This window comes from Pseudophryne corroboree, chromosome 6 (genome assembly GCF_028390025.1).
Source record: "Pseudophryne corroboree isolate aPseCor3 chromosome 6, aPseCor3.hap2, whole genome shotgun sequence".
In the NCBI taxonomy this organism is placed as follows: domain Eukaryota; kingdom Metazoa; phylum Chordata; class Amphibia; order Anura; family Myobatrachidae; genus Pseudophryne; species Pseudophryne corroboree.
In genome coordinates, this window is record NC_086449.1 from 500,156,554 (window position 1) to 500,183,310 (window position 26,757).

The 26,757-nt window shown below is 45.2% G+C and overlaps 1 protein-coding gene across 3 annotated transcripts in view; it reads right to left on the reverse strand.

Moving 5' to 3' along the window:
• The window catches only part of LRIG3 (leucine rich repeats and immunoglobulin like domains 3), a 73,957-nt gene that overhangs the window by 39,781 nt on the left and 7,419 nt on the right, over positions 1–26,757 (reverse strand). For all 3 annotated transcript variants that reach the window (XM_063927370.1, XM_063927369.1, XM_063927368.1), the window contains exon 2: positions 1,086–1,157. In XM_063927370.1, the coding sequence (XP_063783440.1) occupies positions 1,086–1,114 (29 nt within the window). In that variant the 5' untranslated portion in view covers positions 1,115–1,157. The remainder of the gene's footprint in view (positions 1–1,085; positions 1,158–26,757) is intronic.

Sequence of the window (26,757 nt, forward strand, 5' to 3'; positions counted from 1 at the left end):
ATCTCCTACCTGCAAGCCTAAAAACACTTGTCCCACTCAAAGCACCTCCATATTCCTGTCCCAACCTTGTACCCCAATTTCCTGCATTTTGCATGTTTTCATATGTTATTATTGACCCAATTAGTCATCAAGTGGGGTGTTCCAGTGGTTCTGAACCATGTCCCAATATTTTTACTTTAAATAGGTATTTTCCCCAAGTTTTATTTTCACCACCTCCTGAGCTGGTGAAAATAAACTTAAACCTATGGAGACTCATAATCAACAAATCTTAGCAATTAATTGAATAGGTCCGTTTTCACGAATCACGATATAAACCCATTTTTCGCAGACAATGGAATTCCCCTTATAGTATTACAAATAATAAGAGCATATACCAGTGATCTCCAACCCGTAGCTTGCGAGCTACCGGTAGCTCGCCGTAGTATTTTCGGTAGCTCACAGAGCGCATGGGCAGTCACTGGCACTCCTCCTCCCTTCATTTTTAATATTGTGCTGGCAATCAGCCATTTAGAGCTCGTGGACCAGCAGTGGCGGCACCTGATTGGCTCACTTATCGGCACCATATTTTAAATGCCCACCGCCAGAGACGCTGTCACCCTCACCGCAGCCGCTCTCCGGACATCACGGGAGAGGTGCGTGCTGCACTCTCCTCCCCATCCGTCCCTCATACAGAAGGAGCAGCACCGGTGGCAGTAGAAGAAGCCAGCAAGTGTTAGCACTGTGTGGGGCACTGCACTGGACAATGCGGGGAAGGGGGGCATTTTATCTGGCGCTGCGGGGGGGATTGGGAATTGTATCGGGCACTGGTGGGGGCATTATTTGTGTATCTGGCACTGCTGAGGGGCATTATTTGTGTATCTGGCACTACGCGGTGTGGGGCATTACTTGTAGTTGTGAGGCCACACCCACTTTCGCAGGAATGCACGCGCATTGGGGAGAGGGGGTAGCTCCTTCAGAGGTTTTATTTTCCGAAAGTAGCTCACACCCCAATTAAGGTTGGAGACCACTGGCATATACCTATAACATATTCCCAGCTTGAACAAATGACTAGTTAAAAAAAACCACACAAAAAAAAAAACCCTTACAATTCACGCAGATTATAGAGGTGGTCCATTGAACTAGCTTTGATTGAAGACAGTTTGTTGTGGCTTAAATCCCTAAAAAAGAAATAATTGTTAATTAATTGTATACAGATAGCAATGCTACTAATCAATACAACATTAATGTATACTTTCAGACTAGACTAAAATGACAGATACAGATATAGAATAAAAAAATCCATATATCAAAACACATTCAGCAAAAATGCTTTGCTACTATGAAAACTATTAAAACGTTGAGACAAGCTTTTTACTTTTCCTCAAAAGATTTCCTGTGCTATGTGGCCTATGCTGACAAAGAAGCTGCAGTTTTCTTACAACTATTTGAACAAAAATTTCCATTTCTAACAGCATTTGCTAAGCCATACCCTAGAGTAGGCGTGGGGAACCTGGGGCCCTTCAGCTTTTGTTGAACAACACAACCCAGCATGCCGTGCAACAGTTTTAGCATGGCCAAATACCAATCAACCTTAGCCCCCAACAGTTGTTTTCCAGGTCACTTAGCAGGTGCACAGGTGTATTCATTTCTCACGGATACATTTTAAAAGATCCACAGGTGGAGCTAATTATTTCACTTTTAATTCTGTGAGGATAATCTAGTTTGAAAACCACTGCCCTAGAGCATCTAGCCAGTTAAAAAAAGTGGCTTTGCATAAACAGTCCAATTCATATTAGAGAGCGTAACCAACATGTTCAAGGAGGCATTTGTAAAACTTCTGTAGAAACCACGGACATCAAAGAAACGCATTTTAAATCACAAATATTTACAATAATTTGAAATCTATTCGTAAAGTGCATAGAAAGATTGGTTTGACCCACAAAATTTCTGCTTACACTATTTAATAATTGAATACATTTTTTCTCACTATCTGCATCAAAGCACTACGAGAGAGCCTGAAACTCTAATCTTTGCAAAAGGAGGTAAAAGACAAGGAGAGGTGGCAACACCAGCTTTAGAATCATTCTAACATGATCTCCTAACCCAGTGGGTCACAAACTGGGTGCTAAGGCACCCTGAGGTGCCTCGAGACACTTCCAGGGATGCCCTGGGTTACGGTCCAGGATCAATTCAAATTATTTATGGTTATTGTAATAGGCAAAACCAGTGTTGGGGCTTCCCATCATAAAATATTTGGACAAACAGAGGTGACTCCTGTCCCTCACCACATAACTGAGGTTAAGGATGACAAAATTACAGGTTCTAAATTTTCTCAATAAGAAACTTTTGACCTAGGGGTGCCGTGAAAAAAAAAAAAAAAATTCTGATACTCTAGGGCAGGCATTCCCAACCACGGTCCTCAGGGCACACTAATAGGCCCTACACACTGGGCGATATCACTCAAAGATATGAACGAGATACCGTTCATAACTTTGAGTGTGGAGGCACCAGCGATGAACGATGCGCGGCCCCACGCTCGTTCATCGCTGGTGCCCCGTCGGCTGTGCATGCAGGCCAATATGGACGATCTCGTCCATATTTGCCTGCACTTCTATGGAGCCGTGTGACGGGGGAGTGAAGTTCACTCCCCACGTCACTGCCCCCCGCCGCTGGGTCGCCCAGCTCGGTGGCGGATCTTTAAATGTGTAGGGCCCTTTACAGTGCAGGTTTTAGTGATGTCCAGGCTTCAGCACAGGTGACTTAATTAGTAACTCAGATATTTTGATTTAACCATCTGTGCTGCAGCCTGGATATCACTAAAACCTGCACTGTTGGTGTGCCTTGAGGACCGTGGTTGGGAATGCCTGCTCTAGGGAGCAGAAAAAAAAAAAAAAAATTGGGAACCACTGTCCTAACCAACATCTGTATTTGTTGAAAACAATGTCTTGTGCAGCATTACTATATGTAAAAATAAATCTCTCACACTGAAAATGTAGCAGATTTATTTTCATTTTAGAACTGGTATGCAGTATTGTAAATATCACAAAAAGGCCTCTTAGATTGGTGGCATGCCAGCCGTTGGGGCTAGGCTACTGCATCCCAGGACAGCTATAAAAACAACCGCTTTAGAAGCGCAGATTAGCATAACATTACTACAAAACATGAGGTGGGTCACCTTAATACAAAACATGATATATTTTGGCAACATAAAAATAGCTCCTTAAGTAAAAGTAGCTCATTAAGTAAAATGGGATGCAGTTAAGATGTCGGCTCTCGGGAATCCGGCAGCCGGAATGCAGTTCCCGGAATCCCGACTGTCAGGAGACAGACGCCCCGACAGCCGGCATCCTGGCCATAAGTGTATCGAATGGGTTAGGGATAGGCATCACATGGTGGAGGTTAGGTATAGGCACTAAGGGTTGGGGTTAGGCTGCGGGGCAAATAATTCTGAACCCATTAAAATCAGGGCTTGGAATTTACCTTCCACACTAATTATCTTATCCAAACTGATTAGATATTGGGATCAACAGTATTCGTTAATTGGGCATTAGAAAATGCAGAGTGTATGGACCTACAGACCAGTCAAAAATTCCAATGTTTATTTGCATTAGACGATTTCAATAATTTCGGAGATTTATTGTGACGTTATCTATAGGGAAAGGGAGCATTTCAGTCCTGGGTTCATGCAGAAATGATGATCGTTACACAGTGCTCTTGACAATCAAGTTTTTACAAAGTCACGTCCCTCAACGTCACAAACCACATGTAGGACCTGTATATCTTCTAGAAAACTGCCTATACTAGAAGCTATAATGTACACACAGGTTCCAATATGAGTTTGCAGTTGTTTGTACTGTGGAAATGTCTGGGGCCTTTGATCTAAATACATTTGTTTTTTTTGTTTTTGTTTTTTAATTAATCAACCCAGTTAAATATTTAAGCATTGTTGCATAAAAAAAATAAAAAGTTACCTAATTTGTCATCGCTTCAAATGAAGGATTATTGTTTCAGAAGACAAATTGCGGAATTTCATTATTCTCTATATCTCCCTAAAATCAACAATGTCCGAGGCAAGGGCTAATGCTACTTGGTCCCTAGTGACAATGCCAACAAAATTGATCCAGGTGTCAAACTAAAAATCATATAACCAAAGAAAGAAAAATTAAAAATCCACTTGGATCACAACATCTGTGCATCACATCCTCAGGAGGCTCACTGATCTCATTATTTAGCCTGGCACTGTGCAGTTACTGACAGGACATGTGCAATCTGCTCCCGTATGTGGCCAGGAGTTTGGCAGCTGTATTGAATAAGTGGATAGGAACTTGGGTGGCACATAACCTAAAACATTGTAAAAGGGCCAATGTAGAATATGTGACAGTCCAAGCACAAATACCAGACTGCTCATGCTTACATTACTTCTTTACAAACCTCCCCTTCGTATAAACGAACATGCTCAAGAATTCTTCACTATGTCGAAGTCAGAAAAATGTCTCAATGCACACTGCCATATTTGCACCGCACACTGGTCCGTGCTGCGCATGCGTACGCTCTCCCGTGGAAGCGCATACCCGCAATAGCGTGCACTCGCACGCGCAGTATGCGCATTTACGGTAGAGTTTATGTGATCGTAGCGTGCGACTCATTCGTTACAAAAGTTCACAATTAATGTCGTTTATAGATCATGTTCCCCTCAATAGTTTCTGTAAGTTTGGTTTAGATAGAATGTCCCTGAGCGGAGGAATCCCTCTTTGTATTGTACGAAGGGTCTAACAGGAGTCATACAGCAGTATTTGGTACCCATCGGAAGAGTATTTAATTAGCAATATTCCGGTGTTGGTTTGGAGCGTATTAATCGCTCGTGCGAATAGTTATGAACATAAGAAGTTTATGTCCATTTCTATTATTTACCCATACTCAGGTATGCGGCGGGAAACCCAGTTTCCCACCCACCTGAGCCGTTTAAACTCAGCACAGCCCACCTGTATGAATCAACCTATGACCTTTGGTTACAGTACAGGGCCGAATTCCTGTGTCCAATAAACTGAAGGATTGTAGGACCAGGAGATTGCATTGTGTGTGGGGCATAAATAGGCAGGCCGACCACATCCAGCTCTCACTCTCTCATCAACGGTTATCTGCTGATAATCGGGAGCTGGATATCGAGGCGCAGGCGATCATACCCTTTGTGCGTAAGTTCTCTCCGTAATCATTGTCTTTCTGTGAGCCAATTCCTCTCTCTCCCTCTGTGTCTATCTCTCTCTCTCTATTTTCTCTTTTCTCTCGTAACTCCCCTAGACTAAACTTTATAGTATTGTATTGTATTGTGTTAGGCCAGGATAGTATTGTAGTTTATCCCTTAGTTAGGTGTTTGGTTAGGAAGTCTTTGTTATATTGTAGTGTATCATTTGTACTGTGTTACTCTTTTACAAGTATACTAGATATAATACAGATAATAGGCTTCGGAACCCTAAAACAGTATCTGTGTATTTACTATAGTGTTAAGTGTTCACTTGAGCGTCGGTGACGCTCAAACAGCTTTGTAGGTAGTCAGGCTACACAAAGTTGCATTTACACCCTGTACTCACATTAAAGGTATTCTGTGTGTTTCGTCGGTATAAGGTTTAATATCAAGGTATAGTGTTGTGAGCGTCTGCATCGCTGGTGACCTCCTCGTGGTCTCGAGTGTATGCTACGCCATAGCGAATCTTTCCCCTAGACATAACCATTAACGTGTCCTGTGATCGCTGGGCCGTGAGCGAACGTGACGCTTGAGCGTCTCGTCTACGGCTGAGCGATCGTTACGCAAATAGCGTACCATTACGGTATTTCTTAAGTAAACAGCGTACAGTGTTCTTAGCTTCATAAGGGTTGTTTATACGACATAGGAATTTAGCATTGTCAATTGCGGGCTCGCCCGGTCCTTTTCACATCTGCACTAGGTAGATCAGCAGACTTTATCCCCCAGCAAAAGGGTGGGAGGTTGTCTCACAGTTGCTGACGGGATAAGCGTCTGCTTCGCTTAGGTAAAGAGTGCTGAAGGAACCCGGTAACCGGAAGTAAGAACAAAACGCTTGTGTCTTTTAAAACTGTTTATTTTTCTTTTGTCTTGCGTACGCACGCATATACCTGCATTTCTTTCCACTTGTATATTTAATTTTTCGTATATCACTATTCCTGTTTGCCAATTTTATAGTTGATAGAAAGTGCAAAAAGAGATTTGCTGTTATTTAATAGTAAAAGTAATAATTAAAGTATAGAACACGGTTTTGTCTTAGAGACGAGGCAGCCAGTGTGCAGTGTGGATTGCGGTGGATGATCAGGGATCATCTACATTGATAAATATTGTGTTACGGTGGATCCTCTGCATTGCGTACACGTGTCGCTAACAAAGACTAGCGTACGCAATCCGAAAGGCAGACGCACGCAGCGTACATTACGCAACGTAGCGTCTGGTTACGCCCACGTAGCTCAAGTTGTGATAAAGTTGAATTAGCGCAAAAGCGATAAGTAGCGCAAAAGCGATAAGTGGCGCAAAGGCGATAAGTAACGCACAGCGGTAGATAACGCGACGCGGTAAATAACGCAAATCTATTTTTGGAAAATCTGAAATTTAGTTTAACAGATCCTGCTCCTAATTGGTAACACTCTTGGCCTGAAGACAATTTCTGCGCAGAAATAGAGGTAGAAACAAAAGTGTACATGTGTTGAGTGAGTGTGTTTATACAATTTTAAAGGGGGAACCAAAAGGAAAGCCGAGTACTCGTCAAGGAACATACGTGTAAGTGACATATACGGTGGCTAGGGAGGCATCTCTGGTTAAATAAATATTTGAGCATTAGAGTATAGCGGACCATAAGGTGTAACAAGACCAGGAGGTCATAAGGTAACAAGACCAGGAGGTCATAAGGTAAAAAGGTCCGCTATAAAAGTCCAGTGGCACAACGCCTGGGGTGTTGGTGCAGAACCCATATAGGCCATTAAGCTCTGGCTGAAGGAATTCGCAGCCGAAATTTTCGATTCCACTGGTCGCTCCGCACATAAGATTAGTTGCTTATGTGCTGAACGATTGTACCGCACGTAATTGTGTGCATTAGTAAACCTGACCGGTACTATTTGTGTACGAAGGTCATAAACGCTATTTGTACATTCTGACGTGATTTGTGTAATTTTTTATTTTTGGAAGGGAAGTTCGCTGGTCACTCAGGAACTATCTAACAACCCCAACGTTTACTGGAAAGAGTAAGTGTCCTGCGGGTATCCCTCATATGTTCCAGTAAACTGAAGGTTCCATAGGGGCCCTGTATCGAGTACGCCAGCACCATATCGGTGTGATCAGGTCGTATTGGTCGAGGTGGGCGAGTGAGTGGGGTACTCGGTAAACCGCCACCGCCGGCCTACTGCGGAGTAATTTGGTTGTCTGTAAAGGCTTGCTGAAAACCTTGATACAGAAAATCCAAGGAGGACTAAGCAACACCTACAGACGATGGGGGCCAGTTGCTCAGGTAGGGGGCGATCAACCCTGGTTCAGGTTGATTCTGTGAACCGACCAGTTGGGTCGGCAAGATACATTATGTGTGAAAAATACGGTAGTCACACAGAGGTTTTATGTGATGAATGGGAACGAATGACTGTACAAGACAGGGACAAATTCCCAAGAATAGGTAGTTTCAGCCCGGAAGTGTTACAAAATTTAAGGAGGAGGATATGTCTCGTAAAACCAACAAAGAGACGAATTCAGCATTATGATTATTTACAGTTGTGGCACCAGGAAGGTGAGATACAGAGAGGTTTGGCTCTGGCGGCAGGATCTGGGGCAGTAAGGAAACTGATAGCCACAGCTCCTCCTCCACCATATATATCAGGAGAGAAGTTGATTACGGAGAAAGACGCACTGGGTTGTAAAACTAAAACTCTTAGTAACCATGTTAATGTTAATGATGTTAACCAAATAACCCATGCAAGTATTAACCCGTGCAAGTTGTACCCTGTTTTGAACCTTCCCCAGGAGTGTGATCAAGAAGACGATCCATCAACAATTTCAGCTCTCTCTCTTGCAGCCACCATTTCAGAGACTACAGTAGGCACATCAACAGCCACGAGATTAGTGAAGGCCCCTAGCGGAGGGATAGGTGAGGTCGTGTCATCAGGTAAGTACGGCACCATGCATTACACTGAAACACTTACACCCCAAGCTGTAGAATCTACACAGAGTGAAGTTATAAGAGTTAATCCAGTTAAGGTGATAGTAGTTCCCAATGGGAAAACAGATGCATCAGGAGTCACACCCATCAGGAACATCGCCATGTATTGCCCGTTCACTAGAATGGAATTAAGGACCATAGTGTCTGAATTCCCAGACCCCAGAAAGGATTTAGTGGCAAGCCAAAAATATATCAGGGATCTAGGAAACACTTTAGAGCCCAATAATAAGGATTGGCAGGTAGTGCTAAGAGCTTGCTTACCCCCCAGTGTCGACCCAGTTAAATTCTTGGCTGATTGTGGACTAGACAAAGAGGTACCACTTACAGATGTGTACGACCAGGATAATGTAAAAAGGATAAATTTGCAGCTAAAAGAATATTTCCCAGCCGTTGCTAAATGGAATAAACTATTCTCCATTAAACAAAAGGAGTCTGAAACGGCAGCAGAATATTTCCACCGGGCATTATCAGAAATGGCAAAATACACTGGTATAGAAGACATAAAGACCAACCCAAACCATCGAGAAGTAGCAGTATCTGTACTGATGGATGGTTTGAAAGAAACATTAAAGGCTAGGGTACAGACCACGCAGCCATGCTGGCGAGGTCTGTCAGTGTCCACTTTGAGAGAGGCTGCTGTTGATCACGACAAAAACATCACTAGGCACAGGGAGTCGCAAAGTGATAAGTTGATGTCCGTAAGTATACAGGCGCTGACCACAAGGCAGCCTGCGTATGCACCACCGAATCCTGTGGGTAAGGCAAGTGGAATAACATGTTTTTCTTGTAACAGACCAGGACATTTTGCACGAGAATGTAGATCAAAGAATGTACAAAGATCTTTTCAACCCCCCAGACAACAACACCACACACGACATTGGGAGCAGGGTCCACAGAGGCGGAGTTTTGAGCCACATACAGGGGAAACAAAAAGATACCCCCCGAACAGAGATTGGCACGCCTCTGGTAGTTCCCAGCTAACTCCCCCACAAGTAGTTGCTGCCACTGGGATTCAGGGAGGTCACCATACCCAATAGGGGTGTGGCCATACCTGTAATCTGCAACCAGTTAAATTGATTGCCAGTCTTGGAAGCGAACCAGAGATTGCAATCAATGTGGCTGGTAAAACTTTAAACTTTCTTGTAGACACAGGGGCGGCCAAGTCAGTGATAAATTCGACAGTGGGCATGAGAACCACTGGTAGGACAGTTCCAGCCATAGGAGTAACAGGAGTAGTCCAGCACTACCCTGTTAGCAAACCAGCCGAGATTACAATAGGGCCTCTGCACACCAAGCATTCCTTTTTGCTGGCTGTATCGGCACCGACCAATCTCCTGGGAAGAGACTTACTATGTAAAATGGGTTGCGTCATTTATTGTACTCCTGAAGGTGTATTCTTGGACATACCTGAGAATCACGCTCAAGAAGTACGAGATATGTTAGACTCCCCATCAAAATTAATGTCACATTCCATTATGACAAATAGGAATCCATCCCAGGTAGAAGAGATGACATCTCAGATACCAGATTCACTTTGGACAAAAGATGGACAAGACACTGGATTAATGGCAAACGTAGCTCCAGTAGTAGTGCAAGTAAAAGATGGTAGGATAGCTCCAAAAATCCCACAGTATCCTCTGAAGCCAGAGGTGGAGTTAGGAGTTTTTCCCGTAATAGAGCGCTTGCTACAACAGGGCATTCTAGTAAGAACGTCCAGCACAGCAAATAGTCCCATCTTCCCTGTTAAAAAGAGTGGGGGGAGGGGTTACAGGCTAGTGCAGGATCTAAGGGGGATTAACAAAATAGTCGAGAGTCAGTTCCCCGTAGTGCCTAATCCAGCTGTCATCCTAATGCAAATTCCTCCCACTGCCAAATTTTTCACTGTTATTGACCTCTGCTCCGCTTTCTTTTCGGTACCTCTGCACCCTGACAGTCAATATTTGTTTGCATTCACATACAGAGGAGTCCAATACACGTGGACTCGATTACCCCAAGGTTTCATAGATAGTCCAAGTATATTTTCTCAGGCTTTGCATGATTGTTTACAGTCTTTCCAACCGGAAAGTGGATCAGTGTTGATACAGTATGTGGATGATCTACTACTGTGTTCTGATTCATTGGAGGCATCCCTGAAAGATACGAAACAGCTCCTGTTTCACCTTTCAGACACAGGTCACAAGGTCTCCAAAGACAAGTTGCAATTATGCCAAGCTAAGGTAAAATATTTGGGACACTGTCTAACACAAGGACTGAGACACCTGACCGCTGATAGAATCCAAGCCATTAGAGACATGACACTACCACAAACCCAGCAACAGATCAGAACGTTTTTAGGAATGTGTGGGTATTGCCGTAATTGGATCCCAGGGTTTTCCATATTGGCACTACCTCTGCAGGAAATGGTCTCCTCAAACAAACCTGATCGGATTTCGCATACAGACGAATCTGAAACGGCATTTGAGAGACTCAAACAGTGTCTAACACAGGCACCTGCACTAGGTATGCCAGACTATGGGAAACCCTTTGAACTATACGGAACAGAAAGTGCTGGGTGCGCAGCAGGTGTACTAACACAAAAACACGGTGACGCCAGCAGGCCAGTTGCATACTACAGCGCTCAGCTAGATACGGTAGCGCGGTCCCTCCCCACATGCTTGCGTAGCGTTGCGGCGATAGCATTGCTAGTGACGAAAAGCGAAGATGTCGTGCTAGGCCACAACCTCACAATCCATACACCACATGCAGTATCTGCCTTATTAAATTCTGCCCAAACCAGACATGTCTCATCAGCAAGGTTTACGAGATGGGAATTGGCATTAATGGCCCCAGTAAACATCACCATAAGGAGATGCAGCGCATTAAACCCTGCAACATTTCTCCCAGGTGTGCCTGGACAGGCACAAAGGGTGGGAGGTGAGAGTGATGGGGAAGGAGGATTTTATACAAAGGAGGATGCACATGATTGTATGGAATATTTGACCCAAAATTTTACCGCAAGGCCTGACATCAGTGACAATCCACTAGAAGATGCAGAACTCACGTTCTACACGGACGGTAGTTGTCACAGACAGTCAGACTCGGGAGACTTGTGTACTGGATACGCAGTCGTAGATGACCAAGACACCATAGAAGCGGAACCGCTAGGCCCACCTCACTCAGCCCAGGTTGCTGAACTGGTCGCCCTAACCAGAGCATGTGAATTGGCTAAGGGTAAGTCTGCCAATATCTACACCGATTCTAGATACGCGTTCGGGGTAGTCCATGATTTCGGAGCCCTATGGCGGCTCAGAAATTTCATGACGGCAGCTGGCACACCGATAGCGCATGCAGCGTATATAAAAAGGCTTCTAACAGCGATACAAGAACCCGACAGAGTGGCTGTTATCAAATGTAAAGCACATACGTATAGCCAAGACCCAGTATCCCTTGGTAACAGCCGAGCAGACGAAGCTGCAAAGCTTGCAGCTGCTACCCCCATACGGACAGACACCACACAGTTGATGGTATTTAATACCATCAACACACAGAAGTTGTGTGAGATGCAGAATTTGTGTTCCACTCAAGAGAGAGCAGTCTGGAAGGCAAAGGGATATGGCCAGGAGCCCTCAGGGCTCTGGACGGATGGACATGGTAAACCAGTGGCCCCCAGGGCATACCTTCCATGTCTGGCTGAAGCAGCTCACGGGCTGACTCATCTAGGCAAGGAGGGGATGTGCAAATTGGTAAGAGCATACTGGTGCGCCCCAGGATTCTCCTCTCATGCTGGTAAAAGAGCAATGTCATGCCTTACCTGTCTGAGAAAGAATATTGGAAAGGCAATACCTACAGAACCCTCCCATATCCCACCTGCCGGCGGCCCTTTCCAAGTAATACAAATTGACTTCATCCAATTGCCCCCATGTAGAAACTTAAAGTATGTACTTGTCTGTATAGATGTTTTCTCGAATTGGGTCGAAGCTTTTCCAGCAGCTACAAATACCGCCATGTTTACAGCTAAGAAAATTGTGCAGGAATTTGTATGTAGATATGGTATCCCTAGAATCATTGAAAGTGATAGGGGTACCCATTTTACAGGTGATGTCTTTCAAGGAATGTGTAAGTTGATGGGAATTGATAGCAAGCTGCACACTCCGTACCGTCCACAGGCGAGTGCGAAGGTCGAAAGAGTGAACAGCACTATTAAAAATAAATTGAGTAAAGTAATGGCAGAGACAGGATTGACGTGGCCAGAAGCTTTACCCATTGTTTTATATAGCATCAGAACCACTCCCAGGTCCCCTCTTAATCTGTCTCCTTTTGAAATTCTGTTTGGTCGACAACCGCATGTCATGATTAACCCTCAGGATGATTTGAAATGTAACAATGAAGTAACTGTAAAGTACTTGATTAACATGAGTAAGCAGTTGAGGAGTCAAAATGATAATCTGAAGTTGGTGATTCCTGATTTACCAGATAGTAATTGTCATGACATTGAACCTGGGGATTATGTAATGATACGAAATTTTCTACGCTCAGGTTGTCTTATTGATAGATGGGAAGGACCATACCAGGTCTTATTGACTAGCACCACAGCATTGAAGGTTGCTGAGAGAGAGACTTGGGTCCATTCATCCCACTGCAAGAAGGTTGCTGACCCAGAGAAGTCCCGTGATAAGGAACAGACGGTAGAGGTTGTATCACTGGAGTGTCTGTTCCAGGAGGACTGAGGCGGCACCTGAGCCTTGAAGATCGAAAGCAGTTGTCGACTCCCTTCTCCCTTTTATTGTTTTTCTCCACTTCCCATCCCTTCTCCCTTGATATTTCTTTTTCCCCTTTCTCATTCTTCTCCATTTCCTCCTCAAAGATGGACTTGCCCAAAGAGACTGTGATCCGGATTTTGATGTTAACCATGATGTTGACCAGAGCAGTCTGTTCCGGCGAGAGTACCATAGAGGTCGAGAGAGGTTCTGGAATGGGTTCCGATTATGATGATGGAGGCGTAGTTTTCCAAGATCAACCAATCCAACAAGCAAAGGCGAGTATCAGAAAACGATCCGATAGAAGAAATTGTGATGGATTGTTAGCTGAGGAAAATTGTATCTGTAGGCTCTGTGGTAATCTGGTTGAAGATGGATGCATAAAGCAATGCCAATCTAGTTTTAATATCCATATGGACCGGCATCCATTGAGTGACTATCACTCTCTAGTGGGTAACGTGTTGAACCAAACAGATTGTTGGGTATGCTCTCAAGTACCTCAGGGTCACAGCAAATCAGGGCTAGTACCATTTCCTTTAACGTTAGGGGAAGTACTTGAGCTAAGTGGTGGGAGACCGGTGGACCGGAGGTTTAACATCTCCAGCCCTCCTAGTTTGAAGCTCCACCAATACCATGTGGATAGGTCCCTCTTATGTTTTAACATCTCCAATCCTAGAAAACCGGGAAATTGGGAAGTGTCATGGAGCAACCTTACCATGACCTTTTCACACAGAGCAGATAGAATGCCTACAGATACAGAGCTTGTACGCCACATAGCCAGTAGAGGAAAATCTTTCCGGTATAGGTATACCTTAGGAAATAGAATTACTAAAGTGGGAGAGGTATCACCAGGATACTGTGCACATATCATACAGACTGATACGTGTATTAGACAGATGGAAGAATTAGGGTCAGGAGATTTCACCTGGAAGGTTTGTAACATGGTCATGTCCTTCTCCGTCCCTTATGTTCTCCCCGATGATGCATATTTCATATGCGGGAGAAAGGCGTACAAGTGGCTTGCCCCAGATTCTGAAGGATTGTGTTATATTGGAAAAGTATTGCCTGAAGTGATGACTGTAACACATGACAAAATGAAGGACATACACCGTGGTGCCCAAGCTCCTTATACTCACACTCACTACGAACACCGAGTTAAAAGACAACTGTCAGAAAGGTTAGAGCATCCGGCCTCTGATCTTATCCATGAATCCACCGGGATTCAGGTTCTGGTAGCGTTAGATTTCACTCGTACCGCTCGAGGAGTGATGAATTATAAATACATTTCCGCACTCGCCAATTTGTTAGATAATATCACTGAAATGTATGATGACACGTTTAGATACACTGGAAGAGAACTTCAAGCTTACAAAACAGAACTAGTTCAGCATAGGATGGTTCTTAATTACCTTACAGCAGTAACAGGCGGATATTGTGTTACATTGGCAACACAGTACGGTATAAAGTGTTGCACGTATATCACAAATAACACCGAGGATCCGGTAGAGGTCATAGACCAAAAGATGGACGATATTCTGCAATTAAAGTGGGAATTTCGTCGGAAACACAATCTCACCCTTGCTGCTGTAGGTAATGAGCTGACTGGTTGGGTGTCATGGTTGAACCCGCGAAATTGGTTCTCCGGTTTAGGAGACTGGGCTCAAGGAGTCATAATGGATGTTGGAAAGTTTCTCCTATGTATTTTGGGTGTCGTTATATCTATTGGATTGATATTTAGATGCGGGCAGGCTTTAATGAGGTGCAAACAAAGTACGAAAGTGATGAGCTTGAGGAGTGAGGAAACTGTAATTAACCTGGATTTGATTTATGACCCAATGCTAGAAACCATGACGTAATGATGTAATGAGTATACGGTCCGTCTTTCACCCATTTCTATGTTTTCCTCCGAGGTACAAAGACCCACGTAGACGAAGGACCTGATGAGCCAAGGGGCCGACAACGGAAAGATGGAAAGAAGAAGAGCAGACGACCTGATATACAAGATTTTATGGACAATGCCATGGGTACCCCAGTTTCCCTAGGAACTTTAAAATCACGCTAGCCCAACATTTTTTTGTAAATCCATGGACGTTGTTTGCTTTACTCACGATTTATGAGCAAAAGCACAAAGAAGAAGACTGCAATCAAACGACACCAATCAAGACCTCAATCGACGAACGTACATTAACCTGACATAGAATATCATTGCATTTTTCGTAAGTGTTCTTTATCTTCATCTCTGCAACCCTCAGGTAATAACACACATAGTCGATAGGGAATACAGGCACAGATAGCAGCAACCACATACCCCCCCAATTCATGTATCATCAACTAAAATGTGCATCCCCATTGTGTTACAACCACAGCCGAAATGAGCTCGGTAGAGTTTGACAGCCCATCCACAGACCTGTACCACAGGATAAGAAGGAATTCAAATGTATACTTCGCAATACCTCGAAGCTTGATTTACCACACGTACGGCACGATGATACATGACCCCCCCAAACATGGACTCATACACACATGCTCCTGCTTTCTCACTAGGTCATACTCTCTTCACACCTACTCCATTCTTCCTCCTTTCCCCACCATGGAAATCAATTAACCCCTGACTTACATTTTTCTCCTTAAATATTTTGTGGCAGTTATTATTGACTGCCAAAGGGTGGACTGTCGAAGTCAGAAAAATGTCTCAATGCACACTGCCATATTTGCACCGCACACTGGTCCGTGCTGCGCATGCGTACGCTCTCCCGTGGAAGCGCATACCCGCAATAGCGTGCACTCGCACGCGCAGTATGCGCATTTACGGTAGAGTTTATGTGATCGTAGCGTGCGACTCATTCGTTACAAAAGTTCACAATTAATGTCGTTTATAGATCATGTTCCCCTCAATAGTTTCTGTAAGTTTGGTTTAGATAGAATGTCCCTGAGCGGAGGAATCCCTCTTTGTATTGTACGAAGGGTCTAACAGGAGTCATACAGCAGTATTTGGTACCCATCGGAAGAGTATTTAATTAGCAATATTCCGGTGTTGGTTTGGAGCGTATTAATCGCTCGTGCGAATAGTTATGAACATAAGAAGTTTATGTCCATTTCTATTATTTACCCATACTCAGGTATGCGGCGGGAAACCCAGTTTCCCACCCACCTGAGCCGTTTAAACTCAGCACAGCCCACCTGTATGAATCAACCTATGACCTTTGGTTACAGTACAGGGCCGAATTCCTGTGTCCAATAAACTGAAGGATTGTAGGACCAGGAGATTGCATTGTGTGTGGGGCATAAATAGGCAGGCCGACCACATCCAGCTCTCACTCTCTCATCAACGGTTATCTGCTGATAATCGGGAGCTGGATATCGAGGCGCAGGCGATCATACCCTTTGTGCGTAAGTTCTCTCCGTAATCATTGTCTTTCTGTGAGCCAATTCCTCTCTCTCCCTCTGTGTCTATCTCTCTCTCTCTATTTTCTCTTTTCTCTCGTAACTCCCCTAGACTAAACTTTATAGTATTGTATTGTATTGTGTTAGGCCAGGATAGTATTGTAGTTTATCCCTTAGTTAGGTGTTTGGTTAGGAAGTCTTTGTTATATTGTAGTGTATCATTTGTACTGTGTTACTCTTTTACAAGTATACTAGATATAATACAGATAATAGGCTTCGGAACCCTAAAACAGTATCTGTGTATTTACTATAGTGTTAAGTGTTCACTTGAGCGTCGGTGACGCTCAAACAGCTTTGTAGGTAGTCAGGCTACACAAAGTTGCATTTACACCCTGTACTCACATTAAAGGTATTCTGTGTGTTTCGTCGGTATAAGGTTTAATATCAAGGTATAGTGTTGTGAGCGTCTGCATCGCTGGTGACCTCCTCGTGGTCTCGAGTGTATGCTACGCCATAGCGAATCTTTCCCCTAGACATAACCATTAACGTGTCCTGTGATCGCTGGGCCGTGAGCGAACGTGACGCTTGAGCGTCTCGTCTACGGCTGAGCGATCGTTACGCAAATAGCGTACCATTACGGTATTTCTTAAGTAAACAGCGTACAGTGTTCTTAGCTTCATAAGGGTTGTTTATACGACATAGGAATTTAGCATTGTCAACTAGTAGGCATAATCCATGGATAAATATGCAGATACTTCAAAGATGATGCTAAGCACCAGTTTTCAACAGTGCTGAAGAGGATTAAAAAGTAAGTAATGTTGTCCCCGCTGAACTCTGACAACGTATTCCTCAAAGATTTTCAGGATGAACAATTCTAAGGTTTTTGTCTCTACACTCACACCACAATATGTACAGAAAATTACTAAAGGCCCATACACATTAGACGATGTCGCTCTGTGAGCGACATCGTCTAATGTTTCCCCCTCCCGGGCCGGCCGGCGGCCGACTATACCCACTCATATCGCTCAGTGACATCACTCACGCCCCCGCCAGCCCTGCATGAAGGTCGTGGACGACAGTCCACATCCTTCATGCATGCCCTACCGACAGCGACGATCGTTGCCGACCCGCGGGGCCGCGCATCGGTCATCGCTGGCGGCATACACACTTGACGATAAAATGAGCAACGTCGCTCAAGGAGGGGGAAAATGAGCGACGTCGCTCATTTTATCGTTAAGTGTGTATGGACCTTAAGTATCCGGTCCAATTTCCAATGATTCAAGTGGCTGCATATACACTGGTCCACTGCTGTCTGGTGCAAGTCAACACCCACACAAACCCTATTCAGTGATTTAAAGATACACGCAAATAACCAACAGTAAAAGGTATCCAAAGTTTATGCAATGACTAAATGCACAATATTATTTATGCAATTGTAGAAGTATTTTCTCATTTCAACACAAATTCAAAAACCTAACAGACCATTTTATTTACATGAATGTTAGCAGTTAATCGTAAATGTGCAAGGGAAAAGAAAAAGAAATATAAAAAGTTTTGTTCCGATCACATTACATCATAGTACGGAATTCTGAAAGTGGACTTTTTATTCCTTTTCCTTGCCTCGCTTATTCCACTGTATAAAAGGAACTACATGCAGGCAATTAATGAAATCCAGATAAAGCAGGAGACAGTCAAGGATACCATGATTTGGAATTTATTAACATCTGACCCACATATAGGCAAAAAGATGCTGACTTAACATTTTCTAATGAATAAACATGGAAACCAGCAGTGTATGCACATGAAGCTTCAGCAATCTCTACTAGAGGCATTCTGAAATCTTTGTGCATTATAATAAGAAGAATTTACTCACCGGTAATTCTATTTCTCGTAGTCCGTAGTGGATGCTGGGTACTCCGTAAGGACCATGGGGAATAGACGGGCTCTGCAGGAGACTGGGCACTCTTAAAAGAAAGATTAGGTACTATATCTGGTGTGCACTGGCTCCTCCCTCTATGCCCCTCCTCCAGACCTCAGTTACGGAAACTGTGCCCGGAAGAGCTGACATTACTAGGAAAGGATTTGGAATCCAGGGTAAGACTCATTCCAGCCACACCGTACAACTTGTGATAACTATACCCAGTTAACAGTATGAATAACAACTGAGCCTCATGCAACAGATGGCTCATAACAATAACCAATAAACTATATACAAGTATTGCAGAAAGTCCGCACTTGGGACGGGGTCCCAGCATCCACTACGGACTATGAGAAATAGAATTACCGGTGAGTAAATTCTTATTTTCTCTGACGTCCTAGTGGATGCTGGGGACTCCGTAAGGACCATGGGGATTATACCAAAGCTCCCAAACGGGCGGGAGAGTGCGGATGACTCTGCAGCACCGAATGAGCAAACTCAAGGTCCTCCTCAGCCAGGGTATCAAACTTGTAGAATTTTGCAAAAGTGTTTGAACCTGACCAAGTAGCAGCTCGGCAAAGTTGTAAAGCCGAGACCCCTCGGGCAGCCGCCCAAGAAGAGCCCACCTTCCTTGTGGAATGGGCTTTTACTGATTTAGGATGCGGCAGTCCAGCCGCAGAATGCGCAAGCTGAATCGTGCTACAGATCCAGCGAGCAATAGTCTGCTTTGAAGCAGGAGCACCCAGCTTGTTGGGTGCATGTAGGATAAATAGCGAGTCAGTTTTTCTGACTCTAGCCGTCCTGGAAACATAGATTTTCAGGGCCCGGACTACGTCCAGCAACTGGGAATCCTCCAAGTCCCTAGTAGCCGCAGGCACCACAATAGGTTGGTTCAAATGAAACGCTGATACCACCTTTGGGAGAAATTGGGGACGAGTCCTCAATTCTGCCCTGTCCATATGGAAAATCAGATATGGGCTTTTACACGATAAAGCCGCCAATTCTGACACACGCCTAGCCGAAGCCAAGGCCAACAGCATGACCACCTTCCAGGTGAGATACTTCAACTCCACGGTTTTAAGTGGCTCAAACCAATGTGATTTAAGGAAATCCAACACAACGTTGAGATCCCAAGGTGCCACTGGAGGCACAAAAGGGGGCTGAATATGCAGCACTCCCTTGACAAATGTCTGAACTTCAGGCAGTGAAGCCAGTTCTTTTTGAAAGAAAATAGACAGGGCCGAAATCTGGACTTTTATGGATCCCAATTTGAGGCCCATAGTCACTCCTGACTGGAGGAAGTGCAGAAATCGACCCAGCTGAAATTCCTCTGTAGGGGCCTTCCTGGCCTCACACCAAGCAACATATTTACGCCATATGCGGTGATAATGTTTTGCTGTCACATCCTTCCTAGCTTTTATCAGCGTAGGAATTACTTCATCTGGAATGCCTTTTTCCGTTAGGATCAGGCGTTCAACCGCCATGCCGTCAAACGCAGCCGCGGTAAGTCTTGGAACAGACAGGGCCCCTGTTGTAACAGGTCCTGTCTGAGAGGCAGAGGCCATGGGTCCTCTGAGATCATTTCTTGTAGTTCTGGGTACCAAGTTCTTCTTGGCCAATCCGGAACGATCAGTATTGTTCTTACTCCTACTATCCTCAGTACCTTGGGTATGAGAGGAAGAGGAGGGAACACATAAACCGACTGGTACACCCACGGTGTCACTAGTGCGTCTACAGTTATCGCCTGAGGGTCCCTTGACCTGGCGCAATATCTTTTTAGCTTTTTGTTGAGGCGCGACGCCATCATGTCCACCTGTGGCCGTTCCCAACGATTTACAATCAGTATGAAGACTTCTGGATGAAGTCCCCACTCTCCCGGGTGGAGTTCGTGTCTGCTGAGGAAGTCTGCTTCCCAGTTGTCCACTCCCGGAATAAACACTGCTGATAGTGCCAGTACGTGATTCTCCGCCCATCGAAGAATCCTTGTGGCTTCTGCCATCGCCATCCTGCTTCTTGTGCCGCCCTGGCGGTTTACATGGGCGACCGCCGTGATGTTGTCTGACTGAATCCGCACCGGTAGGTTTTGAAGCAGGGGTTCCACTTGACTCAGGGCGTTGTAAATGGCCCTTAGTTCCAGAATATTTATGTGTAGGGAAGTCTCCTGACTTGACCACTGTCCTTGGAAGTTTCTTCCCTGAGTGACTGCCCCCCAACCTCGGAGGCTTGCATCCGTGGTCACCAGGACCCAGTCCTGTATGCCGAATCTGCGGCCCTCGAGAAGATGGGCACTCTGCAGCCACCACAGTAGAGACACCCTGGCCCTCGGGGACAGGGTGAGCAACCGATTCATCTGAAGATGCGATCCGGACCATTTGTCCAACAGATCCCACTGAAAGATCCTTGCATGGAACCTGCCAAAGGGAATTGCTTCGTAAGAAGCCACCATCTTTCCCAGGACTCGCGTGCAGTGATGCACCGACACCTGTTTTGGTTTCAGGAGATTCCTGACCAGAGATGACAATTCCTGGGCCTTCTCCGCAGGGAGAAACACCTTCTTTTGTTCTGTATCCAGGATCATGCCCAAGAACAATAGACGTGTCGCAGGAATCAGCTGCGACTTTGGTATGTTCAGAATCCAGCCGTGTTGTTGCAGCACTTCCAGAGCTAGTGCTACGCTGGCTAACAACTGTTCCTTGGACCTCGCCTTTATCAGGAGATCGTCCAAGTACGGGATAATTATAACACCCTTCCTCCGAAGGAGTATCATCATTTCGGCCATTACCTTGGTAAATACCCTTGGTGCCGTTGAGAGACCGAACGGCAACGTCTGGAATTGGTAATGACAGTCCTGTACCACAAACCTGAGGTACTCCTGGTGAGGTGAGTAAATGGGGACATGCAGGTATGCATCCTTGATGTCCAATGATACCATAAAATCCCCCTCTTCCAGGCTTGCGATAACCGCCCTGAGCGATTCCATTTTGAACTTCCTCAGATAAGTGTTCAAGGATTTTAAATTTAGAATGGGTCTTACCGAACCGTCCGGTTTCGGTACCACAAACATTGTGGAATAGTAACCCCGTCCTTGTTGAAGGAGGGGAACCTTGATTATCACGTGCTGAAGGTACAGCTTGTGAATAGCCGCCAGCACTACCTCCCTTTCCCTGGGAGCAGTTGGCAAAGCTGATTTGAGGTAACGGCGAGGGGGAGTCGCCTCGAACTCCAACATGTATCCCTGAGATACCACTTGTAGGGCCCAGGGATCCACCTGTGAGCGAACCCACTGGTTGCTGAAGTTCCGGAGACGGGCCCCCACCGCACCGGGTTCCGCCTGTGGAGCCCCAGCGTCATGCGGTGGACTTAGAGGAAGCCGGGGAGGACTTTTGTTCCTGGGAACTGGCTGTCTGATGCAGCTTCTTTCCTCTACCCTTGCCTCTGGGCAGAAAGGAAGCGCCTCTGACCCGCTTGGCTTTCTGAGGCCGAAAGGACTGTACCTGATAATACGGTGCTTTCTTTGGTTGTGAGGGAACGTGGGGTAGAAAAGTTGATTTTCCCGCTGTTGCTGTAGATACCAGGTCCGAGAGACCATCCCCAAACAGTTCCTCACCCTTATAAGGCAAAACCTCCATGTGCCTTTTAGAATCAGCATCACCTGTCCACTGCCGAGTCCATAATACTCTCCTGGCAGAAATGGACATTGCATTAATTCCCGATGCCAGTCGGCAAATATCCCTCTGTGCATCTCTCATATATAAGACTACGTCCTTTATATGGTCTATGGTTAGCAAAATAGTATCCCTGTCGAGTGTATCAATGTTATCTGACAGGGTGTCGGACCAAGCTGCTGCAGCACTACACATCCATGCTGACGCAATAGCAGGTCTCAGTATAGTACCCGAGTGTGTATATACAGACTTCAGGATAGCTTCCTGCTTTCTATCTGCAGGCTCCTTTAAGGCGGCCGTATCCTGAGACGGCAGTGCCACCTTTTTTGATAAGCGTGTGAGCGCTTTGTCCACCCTAGGGGATGTTTCCCAACGTACCCTATCCGTTGGCGGGAAAGGGTACGCCATCAGTAACTTCTTAGGAATTACCAGTTTTTTTATCAGGGGAACACCACGCTTCTTCACACAATTCATTTAACTCCTCAGATGGGGGAAAAGTCACTGGAAGCTTTTTCTCCCCAAACATAATACCCTTTTTAACGGTAACGGGGTCAGTGTCAGAAATGTTCAATACATTTTTCATTGCCGTAATCATGCATCGGATGGCCCTTGTGGACTGTACATTTGTCTCATCCTCGTCGACACTGGAGTCAGACTCCGTGTCGACATCTATGTCTGCCATCTGAGGTAGCGGGCGTTTTTGAGCCCCTGATGGCCTCTGAGACGCCTGGGCAGGCGCGGGCTGAGATGCCGGCTGTCCCAAGGCTGTCACGTTATCCAACCTTTTATGTATGGAGTTGACACTGTCGGTTAAAACCTTCCACATATCCATCCACTCCGGTGTCGGCCCCGTAGGGGGCGACATCACACTTATCGGCTCTTGCTCCGCCTCCACGTAACCCTCATCAAACATGTCGACACAGCCGTACCGACACACCGCACACACACAGGGAATGCTCTGACTGAGGACAGGACCCCACAAAGTCCTTTGGGGAGACAGAGAGAGAGTATGCCAGCACACACCACAGCGCTATATAACCAGGGATTTACACTAAAGTGAGTGATTTTTCCCTATAGCAGCTTATTATACACAGTTTGCGCCTAAATTTAGTGCCCCCCCTCTCTTTTTTACCCTTGAAGCCTGGAAACTGCAGGGGAGAGCCTGGGGAGCTGCCTTCCAGCGGAGCTGTGAAGAGAAATGGCGCCGGTGTGCTGAGGAAGATAGCCCCGCCCCTTTCTCGGCGGACTTCTCCCGTTTTTTTATATGCTTTATGGCGGGGGATTATGCACATATACAGTTTATTAGCTGTATTATGTGCTATTTAGCCATGTAAGGTACTCTAATTGCTGCCCAGGGCGCCCCCCCCAGCGCCCTGCACCCATCAGTGACCAGAGTGTGTGGTGTGCAGAGGGAGCAATGGCGCACAGCTGCAGTGCTGTGCGCTACCTTAATGAAGACCGGAGTCTTCAGCCGCCGATTTTCAACTTCTCTACGGTTCTTCTGGCTCTGCAAGGGGGACGGCGGCGCGGCTCCGGACGACCGAGGACTGGGCCTGTGTTCGATCCCTCTAGAGCTAATGGTGTCCAGTAGCCTAAGAAGCCCAAGCTAGCTGCAAGCAGGTAGGTTCGCTTCTCTCCCCTCAGTCCCACGTAGCAGGGAGTCTGTTGCCAGCAGATCTCACTGAAAATAAAAAAACTAACAAATACTTTCTTTCTAGGAAGCTCAGGAGAGCCCCTAGAGTGCATCCAGCTCTGGCCGGGCACAGATTCTAACTGAGGTCTGGAGGAGGGGCATAGAGGGAGGAGCCAGTGCACACCAGATATAGTACCTAATCTTTCTTTTAAGAGTGCCCAGTCTCCTGCGGAACCCGTCTATTCCCCATGGTCCTTACGGAGTACCCAGCATCCACTAGGACGTCAGAGAAAATATATTTATATATATTTAGTTTATTTTTTATTTTTTTTGGGGGGGCGGCATTTTCTCACTTGAGGTTTTCAGCAAATAATTATTCATGGCTGTAAACCCTTTTGTAGTAATCTCTCTTGTGCATGCATGATTAATGTAAAATTGTAAGACGGTACATATTTTTAGTGTTAAAATACCAGAGTCTGTTAGATGCCTAATGGAACTTGTTACGCTTGTGGCTGCGGTGATGGAATCCAGATGGACGGGGGCTTGGCTTTAGAGTAAAAGTGTCTGGCTCCACTGTGGTCCATCATGCAGCATTTTTTAAGTTTTAAAGCCCTGCACTTTTTTGTGTCTGCCTTTAATCCCACGAGAACAGATTTTCTCACCTCTTCATGATGATGGTGGTCAGGCGAGAGTAATTTCAATAGCAAGGTTCTTAGTTTTTCCTTGCAAGAAAGTTTTCTTTATTTTATATATATATATATATAATCTATATCTATCACACTTTTTTTCACACTCTAAACACACAGCTGGTAGATACTGCTAAAACACAATCGCTATGCACAATGCTCCTGGATCTGTAGAAGTCATTATTTAAACTCTGGTGGTCTAACTAGTGCACGTTTTGCATCTTTAATTGTTATTCCATACATCTCCAAATAAATAGGCAGATGTAACCACAATTTGTCAACTATGGGGTCTGTTCAATACATGTCGGAATTGCCATCTAGTCTGAAAGGTGGCAGTTTCCGACTTTTTTCGGTCGAATCAGGATTCGACCTATTCAATGGTGCTGCCATTTTTCGGACTTGTCGGAAAACACGTGGATTGGCGGATTAGTAGCGGATCCACTGTTTTTTTTCGAATTTGCGGCCAAATTCGGTATTTGCCCGCAACTTGAATACTGCACTGTCTGATCCTCTCCGTCAGAGACAATCCAACATGCATTGAATAGACCCCTATAAAATGCAAATTAAATAGCACTACAGAAATGTAAAATTCGAGATTTAAAAAAAAAAAAAAAAAAAAAAAAGCCTCTAATTTGATCCTTCCAAGTCTGTTTAAATTTTGAAAAAGAAAAATTGCATTGAAAACTGGAAATATGTACTGTACATAACTCTACAAATGAAAAATACACTGCTCAAAAAAATAAGGAGAACACTTAAACAACACAATGCAACTCCAAGTCAATCACACTTCTGTGAAATCAAACTGTCCACTTAGGAAGCAACACTGATTGACAATCAATTTCACATGCTGTTGTGCAAATGGAATAGACAACAGGTGGAAATTATAATCAATTAGCAAGACACCCCCAATAAAGGAGTTGTTCTGCAGGTGGTGACCACAGACCACTTCTCAGCTCCTATGCTTTCTGGCTGATGTTTTGGTCACTTTTGAAAGCTGGCGGTGCTTTCACTCTAGTGGTAGCATGAGACGGAGTCTACAACCCACACAAGTGGCTCAGGTAGTGCAGCTCATCCAGGATGGCACATCAATGCGAGCTGTGGCAAGAAGGTTTGCTGTGTCTGTCAGCGTAGTGTCCAGAGCATGGAGGCGCTACCAGGAGACAGGCCTGTACATCAGGAGACGTGGAGGAGGCAGTAGGAGGGCAACAACCCAGCAGCAGGACCGCTACCTCCACCTTTGTGCAAGGAGGAACAGGAGCAGCACTGCCAGAGCCCTGCAAAATAACCTCCAGCAAGCCACAAATGTGCATGTGTCTACTCAAACGATCAGAAACAGACTCCATAAGGGCCCGACGTCCACAGGTGGGGTTTGTGCTTACAGCCCAACACCGTGCAGGACGTTTGGCATTTGCCAGAGAACACCAAGATTGGCAAGTTTGCCACTGGCGCCCTGTGCTCTTCACAGATGAAAGCAGGTTCTCACTGAGCACATGTGACAGAGTCTGGAGACGCCAAGGAGAACGTTCTGCTGCCTGCAACATCCTCCAGCATGACCGGTTTGGCAGTGGGTCAGTAATGGTGTGGGGTGGCATTTCTTTGGGGGGCCGCAAAGCCCTCCATGTGCTCGCCAGAGGTAGCCTGACTGCCATTAGGTACCGAGATGAGATCCTCAGACCCTTTGTGAGACCATATGCTGGTGCGGTGGGCCCTAGGTTCCTTCTAATGCAAGGCAATGCTAGACCTCATGTGGCTGGAGTGTGTCAGCAGTCCTGCAAGATGAAGGCATTGATGCTATGGACTGGTCCGCCCGTTCCCCAGACCTGAATACAATTGAGCACATCTGGGACATCATGTCTCGCTCCATCCACCAAAGCCACGTTGCACCACAGACTGTCCAGGAGTTGGCGGATGCTTTAGTCCAGGTCTGGGAGGAGATCCCTCAGGAGACCATCCGCCACCTCATCAGGAGCATGTCCAGGCGTTGTAGGGAGGTCATACAGGCACGTAGAGGCCACACACACTACTGAGCCTCATTTTGACTTGTTTTAAGGACATTACATCAAAGTTGGATCAGCCTGTAGTGTGTTTTTCCACTTTAATTTTGAGTGTGACTCCAAATCCAGACGTCCATGGGTTAATAAATTTGATTTCCATTGATAATTTGTGTGATTTTGTTGTCAGCGCATTCAACTATGTAAAGAACAAAGTATTTAATAAGAATACTTCATTCAGATCTAGGATGTGTTATTTTAGTGTTCCCTTTATATTTTTGAGCAGTGTATATAATCTTTATAATGTTTTATTTTTTATAATGCTTTTATTTAAGTCAGCCACACATGATCAGATAATTTCTTTTTGACACAAGCAACATGATCAATGTCAAACACGTTGGATCACATCAGCTGTTAACTAGGCTATATACAAAAGCGGATTTCAGTCAGCTTTCAACCGTATTTACATATCTAGAAAAACATTCATACAATGCCAGCATATTCACAGCACTATAAAATTCGGATCCAAGCGGACTGCTAACAGGTCATACTTATCCACTC